This window comes from Vombatus ursinus, unplaced genomic scaffold (assembly GCF_900497805.2).
Source record: "Vombatus ursinus unplaced genomic scaffold, bare-nosed wombat genome assembly UNPS02000580.1, whole genome shotgun sequence".
In the NCBI taxonomy this organism is placed as follows: Eukaryota; Metazoa; Chordata; class Mammalia; order Diprotodontia; family Vombatidae; genus Vombatus; species Vombatus ursinus.
In genome coordinates, this window is record NW_020940358.1 from 3,648,692 (window position 1) to 3,663,840 (window position 15,149).

General features: G+C 43.0%; 1 protein-coding gene across 3 annotated transcripts in view; it reads right to left on the reverse strand.

Moving 5' to 3' along the window:
- Positions 1 to 563, reverse strand: part of TCEA2 (transcription elongation factor A2) — a 35,854-nt gene extending 35,291 nt beyond the window's left edge. For all 3 annotated transcript variants that reach the window (XR_003568249.1, XR_003568250.1, XM_027852065.1), the window contains exon 1: positions 457 to 563. Coding sequence is in view for 1 of the 3 variants with exons in the window: in XM_027852065.1 (XP_027707866.1) it covers positions 457 to 528 (72 nt within the window). In the remaining 2 variants the exon portion in view is untranslated. The remainder of the gene's footprint in view (positions 1 to 456) is intronic.
- Positions 564 to 15,149: the final 14,586 nt, after the last annotated feature.

Sequence of the window (15,149 nt, forward strand, 5' to 3'; positions counted from 1 at the left end):
AAGGGTGGCTATCAGAGGGTCTCTGAGTACAGTCTCTGGGGATGTCAAGGGTGGCTATCTCAGTGATTTTTGTCTCAGGGTTTCTGGGAGGATTATCGGTCTGGGAGACCTCTAAGGGTATTTCTGTGGTGAAGTCACAAGGCTCAGTTTTGGTTTGGTGGGCGGCGGGAGAGGGGACCCGGGAAGGTGTCTTGGAGAGAATCTCTTGGGGAAATAACAGAGTCTCTTAGGGGAGTCTCTAAAAGGATCTCGGGGACATCAAGAAAAAGGGGGAGGGTCTACTACTGGGCATGAGAGAAATATTGGGGGTCTCTGGAGGGGTCCCTCTTGGAGGTCCCTGAAGGCGGTCGCGGCTAAGGGAACTCTCTAAGGAGGGATATCTCTGGAGGGAATTCGGGGGTTTTTCAAAGGGCAATTTCGGGGTGTCTGGAGGCGCTCGGGGGGCCATGACCTCACCATGCTCTTCTTGGTCACCATCTTGTCCAGCCGCTTGGCGATCCGCACGATCTCCTCCTCCTTCCCCATCATCGTCCCGTGGGCGGCTCGCTCAGGCCCTGTCCCAGCCGCCGCCGCCGCCGCACCGCCTGGCCCGGGAGTCCTCCACCCGCTGCCGCAATCCGGGCCCTGAGCTGCTCGTCCTGTCCCGCCCCCGGCTCCCCGCAACGACCACGCAGCCGCCGCTGCCAGTGAGCGCCCGGGGCGGGAGAGCAGCCGTTCAAACGCCTCAGGCTCAGCGGCTCCACCGCGCTGCATCCTGGGACGTGTAGTTCTCGAGCCTGCCCCGCCCCTCCCCGCCCCAGGCTCGCGGCTACCAGGCGACCTTGCCCTCGCACGGCGTTGTGGGAAGCGTGGTCTCTGGCCTGCCATCTGTTGCCTCTCCGCATCAAGGGAAGACTCCAAGCCCCACAATTCACTGGGAGAAGCTTCTGTAAAGCTGGTCTGGTGGGCTGGACGTGCGGCTTTGGGAGGGGGATGGTGGTAACATCTCTTCTCAGAAAGGAGGTCCGGAGAGTCAGGCTAACAGTCGGGACCCAGGGAGTTGGAAAGGGTGGGACTGAACAAGAAAGTGAGTGGAGGAAGAAAGGCAGGCTGGCGAAAGAAAAGGGATGATGACCCTCCCTCCTCTCGCACCATCCCGGAGCTCCCAGAGGCAGACACCCCCCGCACCATCGCAGAGCTCCCAGAGGCAGACACCCCCCGCCCCTTCCCGGAGCTCCCAGAAGCAGACACCCCCCTCCCGTCCCGGAGCTCCCAGAGGCCGACACCCCCCCTTCCCGTCCCGGAGCTCCCACAGGCAGACAACCCCCCCTTCCCGTCCCGGAGCTCCCACAGGCAGACACCCCCTTCTTCCTGTACCGGAGCTTTCAATGACAGAGACACTCTGCCTCATCTTGTAGCACACAGTACATCACCTTCCCATTAACCACCACCAACCCTGTCACTATCCCCATCACCATCCTCAGCCTAGAGCTCTCAGAGTCTGTGGGAAGGTCCCAGCAAAAGAATAAAAAAAAAAGTATGTAGGGCTGGAATGAAGCTAAGGCTTTGTAGGAGCTGGAATAGATACATTATACAAATGTAAGACATTATTATTGATAGATGAAGTAAATTAGAGCCAGACTATAGTTGGAAGGATGGGGAAGAAGAGAATGCCAGATTAAAGAGTTTCGATTTTTATCTGTAAGGGGGAGCAACAGGGCAGGATTTGGAGGGGGGAGCTAGTTAAAAGAAGATTGGTCTGGCAGCCTTTTCAGGGCTGGTGGGAGGCCCAAAGCAGGGAAAACAAGCTGAAAGCTGATGGAATAACTGACCTAGGCCTGGACTTAGAGGGGACTTTGGGAATAGAGAGAAAGACACAGATCTCAAGACATTTCAGAAGACAGGACAGGCCTTGGCCACAGATTACACTGGGCTAGAGGAGAGAGAAGAGCGAAGTCAGAGAATACTGAAGTTTAAAGCCTGAGTGATGAGGTAGATAAATAAGGTGGTTAAGATTGGAACTGGTTTTGTGGGGAAAAGAGGAAAAGCTCAGCTTTGGAAATGTGAATAGTCCCATAGTCAGGAACCTCCAATTACTCAGGGAATCATCACAACAGTAACTAAAGCTCCCCAAGACAGATTCTCAAGCCCCAAATTTTTCCTGATCTATGAAGTGTTCTGAGTTTTAAGCACTGAACCTTCAGTCTCAATTTTCTCTATTCTATGTCAACCTCAAATTTCTGAACCTTATGTTTAGCCCTGAATTCTGAAACTTCCGTTCCCCTCTTTTCCTTCTCCAGTTCTGCCAGCTGATACCCCAAGAAGTTTGGGGTTTGCTTTTCAAAAGGGAAAAGATACACTTAAAGAACTATTGAGAATAAGACTGCAAGGATTCCTACGAAGGAATGTCATCAGTAGAGACTGGCGGACTCCCAAGGTTATTAATCTGTCCTATCAAGATGAAAATCTTTGTCCCGCTATGATTCCCTTAGTCTCCCAGAGCTATATTAAAGTATCCAGGCTCCTTTCTATTCTGGCTTAACAGCCCAGGATGGCTCCCAGTCCTTTGCCTACCTTTGTTTTTAAAACCTTCCAGGAATATTGGCTCACCCCTCCCCTTCCTGGACAGTCCAGCTCAGTCCCATTACATTGTGGTACAGTTGAAAGAGTACTGGCTTTAGACTGAGAAAACCTGAGTTAAAATTTTCCTCTGCCAACTTCTTGCTTTGTAACCTTAGGCAAGTCACTTCCTTCTCCCAGGGTCCCAGTTTTCTCATTTGTAAAATGAGGTGGTTGAAGTAATCAATCAAAATTTATTAAGCACCTACTATGTGCTAGGTACTGTGCTAAACCCTTGAGATACAAAAAGAGGCAAAAAACAATACCTGCCCTCAAGGAGCTTACAATCTAGTGGAGGAAAAGTGTGCAAACACATATATATACAAGTAAACTATATATGGGATAAATAGAAAGTAATTAACAGAGGAAAGGCACTAGAATTAAGAAGAGTAGGGAAAGTCTTCCAGTAAAAGAGGATTTTGGTTGGGACTTAAAGGAAGCTAGGGAGATCAGTAGGCCCAGGAAAGGAGAATAAGATAACTTCTGAGCTCCCTTCCAGCTCTAAATCTATGATCCTATCCCTCAGACTCAGAAATACCATAAATCAATCAAGGACTAACCATTCCGTACTTCCTGGAATATTTGGGATCAAACTGGAGAATCTAAGTGCAAAAGAATAAGCCCTTTAGCAAAGTAGTAGCAGGATGTAAAATAAAAACACCTAAATCATCAGCATTTCTATGTATTACCAATAAAACCCTACAAGAAGAGATAGTAAGAAATAGTTCATTTGAAATAACCATAGACAGTATAAAATACCTGGGAATATACCTACCAGGACAAACCCAGGAACTATATGAACATAATTATAAAACACTTTTTATGCAGATAAAGTCAGATTTAAATAATTGGAGAAAAAAGGAAAAGAACCTTATATACTTATATTTATAGAGCTCTTTTTGTGGTGGCTTATCAGTTGGCTGAATAAGTTGTGTATATGATTGTAATGGGATATTACTGTGCTATATAAGAAATGATGAGCAGGTTGATTTTAGGAAAACATGGAAAAATTTACATGAAATAATGAAGAGTGAAACAAGCAGAACCAAGAGAATGTTGTATACAATAACAGCAATAGTGTTTGAAGAGAAATGTGAATGACTAAGCTATTTTGAATTATATGACTATTCAAAACCACTACAAAGGCTATGAAGGAAGATGCTATCCATCTCCAGAGAAAGAACTGATACATGGAACTATGTATTGTATAGTTTCACATCTGTATAGATGTTGGCCTTCTCTAGTGCAGGGTGGGGAGGAAGGGAAGAAAATAGCTTGGAGCTCAAATATAACAAAAATAAAATAAATATAAAAATGAAGCAGCCTTTGAAATCAGGTTCTCATTAGTGTTTAAGAATTGATTCAATACTCTGTTTTCTTGTTTAGCTAAGGCATTTTACATTTTTTGTAGTGCAGGAATTATTTCAGCAGCCAGACCATAGACATAGAAACGGGTACCATATTCAGGTTCTTCTCCTCCCCAGGCAAAATCTCTACATTGTATATAGTTTTTTTGTAACTGAGAAGACAGAAAGACAGATGAGGGATAGCATAGATTTGGGAGTAGTTGGAATATTCTGTGAACAAGCAATCTGTTAACAAGATATAGTTACACCAGATTGGGTAGTAGTTTTCCATTGGTCTGCCTAAAAACCACAAAGTTTGTCATGGGAGAAACAATTTCACATGGTCTTCCAGGGCAGCTAGGTGGTCCAGTGGATAGAACTCCAGGCCTAGCATCTTGAAGCTTCATCTTCCTAAGTTCAAATCTGGCCTCAGATACTTACTAGCTGTGTCACCCTGGGCAAGTCACTTAATCCTGTTTGCCTCAATTTCCTCATCTGTAAAATGAGCTGGAGAAGGGAATGGCAAACCACTCCCGTATCTTTGCCAAGAAAACCCCAAATGGGGCCATGAAGAGTCAGACACGACTGAAATGACTGAACAACAGTAACTTCCAGGGTAGCAATGTGTAGTGCACCCATAATCCATTACAGTCATGTCAAGCTCTATGAGAACAATAGCAAAGGATAGACCTAAAATCCTGTTGCTACATTAATCACTAACTTACTAAGTAATCACTCCCCCCCAATTAAGGGAAAAGAAATGAAACATTTTATCCAAGGAAATAAATACAAAATGAAGAGATCTGGATTTGGAATTGGAGTGACACAGATATGCTCAATCTTAGTCATTGGGCAAACTGAGCATGCTGACAATCCCAACCTCCACCCCATGCCAATTACATAATTATGCCAACTACATAATTCCATCTCCTGATCTTAGATCCTAACTATAGCCCTGGGAGAAAGGCCTGGGTACCCAGCACACCTCCATATCACTGGCTGGCTGCACAATGGCTGGCACATAGTAAACACTATGTAAATGTTTGCTATTGTTATCATTAATGAATGTTTGTAGAGTAACTGATAGTGTCAGAACCCCTAGGAGTAAACTGATCACTAATACAAACAGCTGTGATCCTCTTTTTCCTGCAAACATTGCTGCCTGCTTTTCAAATTGGGCATCCGCAAAAGTCTAATACAGAAGGTCTGGGTTTCGAATCTCCAGTCTGATACTTACTGCCTGCTTGACTTGGGTAAATCAATTCACTTTTCTGGATTTTAGTTTCCTCCTGTGGAAAATGAGGATGTTGGGCTACTTGATCCTATAATTCTGGGTTTTCCTAACACCTCAAATATATAACAAAGTACCCTGATAGTACATAAAGCATTCCCTTCTTTGTTAAGGACATTCTGAGTGTGAAATACCTCCAGGTGGAAACATCTATATGTATATATATGTAAGACTACATATATATATGCGTATATATGTAAGACTATGAACTCCATGAGAGCAGTATTATTTTTTGCCCTTCTTTTCATTCACACTGCTTAGTACAGTGCCTGACACATACTAAGCACTTAATAAATGCTTGTTTGACTGACATTTAATCCAGCTTGGCCATAAACAACTAATGTGTCCAAACACCCAAGTAATAGAACTGTGTCCTCACCTGGAAAATGTACCAAAGCATTTCTTCTTATCACTCACTTTAGGTGATATGGGGTAATTTGATATATTTCATTAACCTCCGCTAATAAAAAAATCAATAGAAAAAAATTTTTTAATAATTCATCCCCTAGCCATGGTAGCTTTCTCTTCTAGTTGTTTTGTTTTTTATAACATGACCTGTTATATTTTGGTCACATAGCTTTTTAGAGTAATGGAATAAACTCTAAATCTGATCCTAATTTCTTCCAGACTGCTTTCCAATTTTACCAGAAGATTTTGTCAAATAAGACTTTCTGCTGATCGTAACTTTGGGTTTATCAAACACTATGGTACAATATTCATTGTTTCTGAGTCTTGTTTACCTAATCTGGTCCATTAATCAACTATTCTGTTTTTTAATCAATAGCAAATAGTTTTGATGATTTCTGCTCTGTAGTATAGTTTTAAGTATTATTGCCAAACCCCCTTCATTCCTACTTTTTATCAATATATCCTTTGAGATTCTTTTTTCATCCAGATAAATTTTGTTTTCATTTTGTCTAGTTCTATAAAGAAACTCCTTATAGTTTGATTGGTGTAGAACTGAATAAGTAAGTTAATTAAGGTAGTATCATAGTTTTTATTATATTGCCACATTCTGTAAAAAAGTATTTTGTAGTTATAGTTACACATTTCTGATTATATCTTAGTAGGAGGCCTCCCATATATTTTATCAATTTTGTAGGTTTGGGTTTTTTTTGTTTTTTGGTGGGGTTTTTTTGGTCTTGGGGGCTTTTTTTTGGAAACAGAGAACAAGCCATTTTATTTAGAACAGAGGGCTTTAATTTGCCAGGCATTTCTTTAACACTTACTCTATTCCAGGCAGCATGCTAGTCATTGGAGATAGAAAGACAAAAACACAAGTCCATGCCCTTAAGGTGCTGGCATTCTTGTTTTTCTTTAATTTTTTAAATTTAATTCTATTTGGGTTTTTTTTGTTACATTTTAAGTTCTGAACAGTTTCCTTCCCTCCCCACCCTGCAGTAGAGAAGGCTGCCATTTGACAAAGATTTATAAACATATGTAAAATCATATGATGCTTACTTCTATTTATCAATTCTTTCTCTGAAGGTGGATAGCGTCTTCCTTCATAGGTCCTTTGTAGTTGTCTTGAGAATTTGTAATGCTCAGAATGACTTCATGTTCACAATATTGCTAGTCTTGTTAACAATATTGCTGTTACTGTATACAACGTTCTCTTGGTTCAGCTCATTTCATTATTTCATGCAAGTCTTTCCATGTTTTTCTAAAATCAGACAGCTTATCATCTCTTACAGCACAGTAACATTTTGTAGTTATTTTGAATGGAATTTCTTCTTTATATCTTCTGCTAGACTTTATTAATAATATGCAGAAAGGCTGATGATTTTGTGAGTTTATTTTAGGTCCTTCTACTTTATTGAAGTTGCTAATTATTTCAGTTAATTTTAGTTAAATCTCAAGGGTTCTCTTAGTAAATAAATTAACAAGTGCCTACTATGTTTCCTCAAACCTTGGACTTATCTTTCTGAATCTAAGTAATAGACATCATAGAAAACATTTTTAAGATATGTTGCATAATTAGCTAATTATGTAAATCACATTGCAAAACCTAAAGCACTATTTAAATGTGAGTTATTATTATCATTATTATTGTGTATTACTAGTATTATTATTATTACTGTTAGCATTAGGGCATTGCTTTCCCAGGGTGGTGAGTTCCATTGGACATCATCAACCATTTTAGGAGGTTCAGGTCACAAATATATTGGAGGGACCCAGGAATAATCGTGAGGCAGTGGAAAAAGTACTAACAGTACTGGAGTAAGGCGGCCTAGGTTTAAATCCTCACTCTGCCCCTTACTGCACAACCTTTTACAGGTTATCCATCTTCTCTGGTCCCTTTCCTCATCTCTAAAATAAGTGTTGGACTAGACGACTTCTGAGATCTTTTCCAACTCTACATCTCTGACCCTATAATCCTAAACGACCCATAATGACCAGAAGAAGAAAAAGAAAGGTATCCACTTCCCCAACAATTATCTTTTATCAGTAATCTTTCCTGTGCCTCCTGAAAAATTCAAAAGATCAAAGCTGTAGGTCTACAGAAACCATATACTTCAGTGAAAAAAAGTATAGTAATTGGGAGTTAGGAGGCCTAGAATCAAGTCCTGTCTCTCATGCTTATTGGACCCTGGTTAAGGCATTTAACTTCTTCAAGCCTCAGTTTTCTCATATGCAAAATAGAGATAATAATATTTGCATATGTAACTCTAGAAGTCTTATACCAGTCTTCATTAGTAGGAATTCCAATCAATCTACAAGCATTTGTCAAAGAGGCTGCATCACACAGTGGAAAGCCTGTTAGATCAAGAATAAGAGGATCTAGGTTCAAAATGCACTTCTGATGGTTCCTGCCCATGTGACTTTGGCAAGGCAATTCCATCAGTCAGTCAACAATAATTGCCAGTATTCATGTGGTACTTTAAGGTTTGCAAAGCACTTTACAAATATTCTCATTTTGAGCAATTTGGAACTATGCCCAAAGAGCTATAAAACTGTGCATGCCTTTTGATCCAGAAATACCACTACTAGGTCTGTATCCCAAAGAGATCATAAAAACGAGAAAAGGACCCATATGTACAAAAATATTTATAGCAGCTCTTTCTGTGGTGGCAAAAGTTTGGAAATTGAGGGGATGCCCATCAATTGGGGAAAGGCTGAACAAGTTGCGGTATATGAATGTAATAGAATACTACTGTTCCATAAGAAATGATGAGCAAGCAGACTTCAGAAAAACCTGGAAAGACTTACATGAACTGATGCTGAGTGAAGTGAGCAGAACCAGGAGAACATTGTACACAGTAACAGCAACATTATGTGATGGGGCTCTTCTCAGCAATACAATGATCTAAGACAGTTCCAAAAGTCTCATGATGGAAAATGTTATCCACATCCAGAGAAAGAACTATGCAGTCTGAATGCAGATTGAAGCATACTATTTTCTCTCTTTTTTTTTCTTTCTCATGGTTTGTCCCTTTTGTTCTTATTCTTCTTTCACAACATGACTAATATGGAAATATGTTTAATATAATTGTACATGTATAGTCTATATCAGATTGCATGCCATCTTAGGGAGGGTGGAGGGAGGGGAGGGAGAAAAAATTTGGAACTCAAAATCTTATAAAAGTGAATGGTTTTTGTTTCTTCTTTCTAGTGGTTCCTCCTATTCATTCTAATTATTCTTTACAACATGACTAATGTGAAAATGTTTAATAAGAATGTATATGTAGAACCTATATCAGATTGCACACCATCTTGGGGAGGGGAGAGAAGGGAGGGGGACAAAATTTAAAACTCAAAAGCTTATGGAAGTGAATATTGAAAACTAAAAATAAATAAATTAATTTTAAAAATAAAAAAGTCACAAAAAAGTGAATGTTAAAAACTATCTTTACATGTAACTGGAAAAAATAAAATACTGTTAAGTGAAAAAAAATTCTCATTTTATCTCACATCAACCGTGGGAGGTAGATGCTATTATTATCCCTATTTTACAGATGAGGAAACTGAGGCAGATGTTTACTAAGGGCTTACTATGTGCAAAGTACCGTGCTAAGTGCTGGGGATACATTGAAAGGCAAAAACAGTCTCTGACTCCATAAAAGATATACACAGAGTAGCTAGAAAACAATCTAAGAGGGGAAGGCAACAGCAATTAGGGAGACTGGCAAAGTCCTCCTGTAGAAGGTGAGATTTAAGCTGTGTCTTGAAGGAAGCCAAGAAACTAAGAGGTTAAGGTGAAGAGGAAGAGCATTCCAGGTATAGGGGATAGCTAGTGCAAAGGCTTGGAGATGGGAAATGGACCATTGTTTCACACTGTTCAAGGAACTGCAGTATACAAAGCATTTTCTTTTCAATGACCCTATGAGGTAGACAATACAAGTATTTTTTTGCAAATTAATTAGCTGAAACTCTGAAAATTTAATTTAGTTGCCCAGGCTCACAGTACCAGAATTAGGACTTGAAACCCAAGTCTTTTTCTTTCCAAGTTCAAGGTTTAGCTCCCACATCACAATGATCAATAACCAAGCCTTGGGGTAACTCTAGAATTTAGGGGTTAGAAAGATAAAGAGAAGCCAGAAAAAGGAGACAGACAAAGTCAGTGAGATAGGAGGTGAACTAGGAAAATGTAGCATCTCAGGACAGTGGCACAGTGTCTTCCTGCCAAGGAAGAAGGGATTAATCGAGGACTAGGTGAACAACATTGTTTAAAGAGGCTGAAAAGTCAAGGAGAATAAGGCCGAAAAAAAAATAACATTAGTTGTGGGAGTCTGGAGTGGTTGGTGACCTTGGAGAGGACAGTTTTAGTTGAATGAGAATGGAATCCTAACTGCAGTCAGTTTACAAGTGAGTGGGATGTAAGGAAGGTGAAATAATGAGTATAAATGAATCTGTGGTAGAGTACAGGACAGGAGTTCAAAAGAATAAAAGAAGGAGAGGGAAGGTATTTAGGATTGGCCATACTTGATTGTAGACAGTGGGGTTAGGAGTCATTGGAAAGGAAAAAACTAAATATGAAAGAGATGAAAGACAACATGACTAATATGGAAATATGTTTTACATGATTGCACATACATAACCAATATCAAATTGCTTGCCATCTTAGAGACAAGACAAGGGAGGGAGAAATTTTGAACCCCAAAATTTTATTTAAAAAATGAATGTTAAAAATTATCTTTGTATGTAATTGGAAAAAATAAAATACTATAGAAAAGAAAGAGATGAAAGAGGATGGTGGGGAGGAGATTGGTGGAGCAAGATGCCAGAGGACATGAGAGGAGTCATCAAGAGCGAAGATGGAAAACTTTAGAGAGAATGAGAACCTCATTCTCTGAAACCAGAGGAAAAGACAGTAGGTGAGATGAGATCTAGGGTCAATGTAGTATGGGTGGGGATGAAGAAGAAGTTACATGAAGAAGTTCGTTTCCAGTGGTTTCATTATTTTCTATAAAGCAGGTAAGAATCCCCTCTGAAAGAGTGTAGAGGGCAGTGGGAGAGGAAGATGGAATTAATGAGAGAAAAGATCTGCAATAACTGCTGTGGGGAGGCCAAGGAGATCAGGAAAAATGAATATGAAACTTGCCCAGTGTCCCCCAGTGGGTAGTTAGGACCAAGGTTTCATAGTAACAACTGATGGGAGGGCCTGCCTCTTCCTCCCAAAGGATAAAGTGGCCTTCAAGCTGAGGCAGAAGTTGGGAGCATGGGGCCCGAATAGCAGGTTGGGGATGAGGTTGAAGATCGCAGAGGTGGCTGTGCCCAAAGAGGTCTTTGTAAGTGCTAGAGTTTTGGGGTGTCCAGAAGGGGAGGACCTAGGAGTGACCCAAGGGGTGCCCTTTAGGGCAGTAATTAGTAGAAGCCTTCAGGTGGCAGTGTTGAGCCACATAAAGGGTAAAAGGTGATGAGGAGGAAGGAGAGTACCTTTCTTATTCCTTCCAGAGTCTGGGTAGAAAATAGGAAAAACCAAGCCTTCCTTACCCTCCACACACACCCCCCCACCCCAGCCACTCTCTCTCCCACCTGATCCCTTAGCCCTTCTCTGCTCCCTGACCTTTCTAAAGAGATGCCGAGAGATGACATCATGGCAAAGTGCTGGGAAGATACAGGGAGTTTGGGCGAGCACTACCTTGTTTGGGAAGCACTGTTGTTGGGGAGGCATACACACACATACCCCACTCTCCTGTCCTGTAGGTAGATACACAGGATGTTTGGAGTGCCACCTCACCATTGCTCATTCATGGGGTGTCCAATAACTGCTGTTCTGAGACCCCATGCTCACATTCCTCAGCACCCAGTTACTGATGATGGGGGTGGGGGAGGGATGGAGTCCCAAACTTTGACTGTCAAGCCTTCCCTCTCCCTTCCCATCTCCTTCCTGCATTCTTCTCTGAATCCCCAGGAAGCTCTTGTCTAACTCTCAATTACCCAAGGGAATGAAGAGGAACCATGTTGAGGAAAATCCCTAGACTCAGATAGTAGGGTTTGGTGCTGAAGGTACTTTTAGAGGTCATTTAATCCAACCCTTTCACTTTATAGCTGGATAAAATGAGGCCCAGGGAAGATTAGTGACTTACCCACTGTCACACAGCTAATTAGTAGAAGGGATATTCAAATACAAGCCCTCTGATTCCAATTCCAGTATGTTTTTTCCCACTGTAACATGCTGATAATCCAAAGTTTTTTTCTCTTCTGGAATCTGGAAGACATTCTTTGATTGTCTGAGGCAGCAGGTTTCACTTCCTTGACCTGAACAGTTCAGACAAATATACCAGTGAATCAGATTTACAAGCCTGAAAGTTTGGGAATGACAGCCTAGAATTGAATTTTGCTTCTGAAAATCTGTCTTTGAATAATTGAGAGCTGACTGGAAATGTGCTTTTACACTTTGAGGTTTGACAGGGCTAAAGTGGGTTGAAGTGAGGAGCATGGGAGACAAATTCCACTATGAGACTGGCAAGGAAGATCACACCCTAGGTCCCTGAGTCAGACTCCAAGAAGACACAACTCCCCTATTCCTTTTGTTGAAGGTCAGGGACCCAAAAAAGATTAAGGTCTAGGGGAAAATGAGACTTGGGATAGAAGGGAGTGGATTCCACTCTGCTTACTTCTCCCTGTGATGGGATTCCACTTTTCACCTGAGCCTCTACTAAGGTCTACCCTAAAATTCCACAAAGACCAATCAATCCGGACACCCAAGAATTAAGAATCTCCTACCACCCTAGAAAACTTCCACTCCCCAGTCTAGCTCTCCAACTCTTTCAGACCTGTGGTCCTGACCATCTAAACCCTTCATCTCTTTGAAAAGAAGTCTATTTTGCAGACTCCTCTATAAACCACTCCCCCATCCCCCTGAGATCTCACCATCCTTCATCTCCCACTGAGAATTTCCCTGTTCCTAGACTTCTAAGAACTTATGGCTCCTAGATTCCTTTAAGAACTCCCCTATCCTTCAAACTCCTTTAAAAACCCTCCATCTCCCAGATTTCTCTGAAGCCTCATGCCCAAACTCCTCAGAACCCCCATCCCCTGGACTCCCACCTTGCCTTTTATTCTAAGAAAAAATATCAGGGCAGTCTCATGTTTTAAGGAACAGTTGATGGCCTTGCCTGACTGTGGACCCTGGAGCTTCAGTCCTCTCACCCTCCCCCCACCACCTCCAAATTGGAAAGGAAACCAAACCCTGGCCTCTTCAGGAGCCAACCTGCTGAAGCAGGAATCCTCAGGAGAACCTCAAGGTCCAGCAGATTTAGCCATTCCCATGACCTCAGCTCAGCCCAACCCAGCCCAGCCTCTAGCCCTAACTCCATACAGATCCCTTTCTCTAAGCTTAGCTTTCTCATCTGGAAGTTCTCCCTTCCAGCATTTCAGAAGAGGCAGTCTAAGAGAATCTCACTAAGATCTTGATTCCATCAGAACTTGGTTCTTCCAAGAAATCTTCCTACCTAAGCCCATTGTGGTCAATTTCCTTTCCCCTTCCCCTCAGTATGGGAGTGCACGAATGTTATCTTGGGTTGCCCTTTTTTCTGTGTGTATGATCTGTGCCCATGAAACTCAGGGCCATGATTGCTCCCCTTATACCAAAGGCTTCCTGAGAGACAAGGTTGTCTCCAAGCTACACCACTGAAGGATATGGAGGTTGAGTCACAGGGAAGGAAGAATCCACCAGACCTCTCTCCAGTCATGCCAGACTTGGGCTCTAATCTTTCTTCCTTGGATCTGAGAGGTTTGGCTGATCAGTGGTTGAAGTTGAATTAGCAGAGGTATGGGCCAGGTCTTACCTTTGGCCTGAGGGTAGTCATCTAGTGCGCACGTGTGAGTACTCGCGCGTTTTCTCTCTCTCTCTCTCTCTCTCTCTCTCTCTCTCTCTCTCTCTCTCTGTCTCTCTCTCTCTCTCTGTCTCTCCCATCCAGTGAAAAATAGGAAGCGCAAGTCATTTATTTTTCTATTTGTGTCCCAAGCCTACCTTCCATTCTCCTCCCCCTCCTGCCCTTGACCCCAGCAGACTGGCTTCAGGCGCTTCCCTTCTGGCTAGGGAGCTGAGAGGGAGGGCTGGGCAGCAGATAAAGCTGCAGTGGGAAGTGGTGGGAAGCGCTGGCCTGCTGAACTCTCACACAGGAGTCCCCCCCCAGGCCACACTTCCCGTGGTCCCTGAGTTGGGGGAGGTGAGAAGCTGCTACTTCCCTCCCAAGAGCAGCAATCTCAGCTGCTCCCATGTTGACACACTGGGCCCTGTAGGCACAAAGTCACCTCTGCCATGCTTGCCTCCACCTCCCTCCACCAGACAGATGTCAGGCTTTTCTATAGGGTTTAAAACACACATACACACACACACACACACACTCACACCCCTCACCATCAATACGAGGCCCACCCCTTCTTTCACAATCCATTCCAAAGCTTGACCACCATCACCCCTTTCCTTAGCCTGGACCCCTCTTCTCTTCCCTCTGCTGAGTGAGCCCCACCCCCAGTCCACCACTGCCAAGTCTGTGCCTAACCCTGATAACTTTCTCCTACAGTCAAACTTCAGCGAATTTACTTAGCATTTAAAATTGTCACTCTGGGCTTGGATCATGGTGCCTTTCCACCCTTCAGGGTGTGGTTGGGGAATGAGTCTTCCTGTCTGCTGCTGTCAGTCCTGCCAGGGTCAAAGAAAAGCACAGCCCAGAGAACAAACAGTGTAATGGGAAAAGCACCGGCCCTATAATCAGGAGTCCTGGGTTCCACCTCTAGCTCTCAAATTAATTAGCCATGTGACCCTGGACAAGTCATCGTCAGCCTCTCTGAATCTGCTTCCTCTTTTGGAAGAGGAGGATAGTAATACATTACCAACCTCACAGGGTTGTTTTTTAGAAAGAGCTGTATAAACCTTGAAATGCTGTAGAAATGTAGTTATAGTTATTATCATTGTCATTGCCATCATCATCATCATCATCATCAGTTAGCATCTTGTAGGGGAATGAGCCATGGACTGGGAGTCAAGGGATTAGGGTACTAGTCTCAGCTCTACTTCCAACAAGCTTGCTAGGCAAGTGAAATAATAAATAATACCTGCCCTGCCTGAGTCCCAGGGCTCTCCAGGGGATCAAATGAGACAATGGATGGAAATGGGCTTTAAGAACTGCCCTTTGTTCATCTACCAGGAGTGCAGAGTCTAAGCAGTAACAGGGAGGCAGAGGGAAGGAGAGGATGAACTATAGGGGTTGTGCGTCCCCCACCCCACCCCCAGTCTGGGAATGGGCATCCCAAGAGGACTGAGGCCTGAGCTCACTACTTACTACTCCCCCCTTCTTCCCCTCCCTACACACAATTCCCAGAAACATTGAGCCTCCTGCTCCTGACTCCCAGGGGATGCCTGCCAGCCATCCTGGCGGCCCCTACCCATTCCACCCCCACCTTACCATTGGGCAGGGAGCCAGGGCCCCAAGGGGGCAGCAGAGCAGGCAACTATTCCCCTT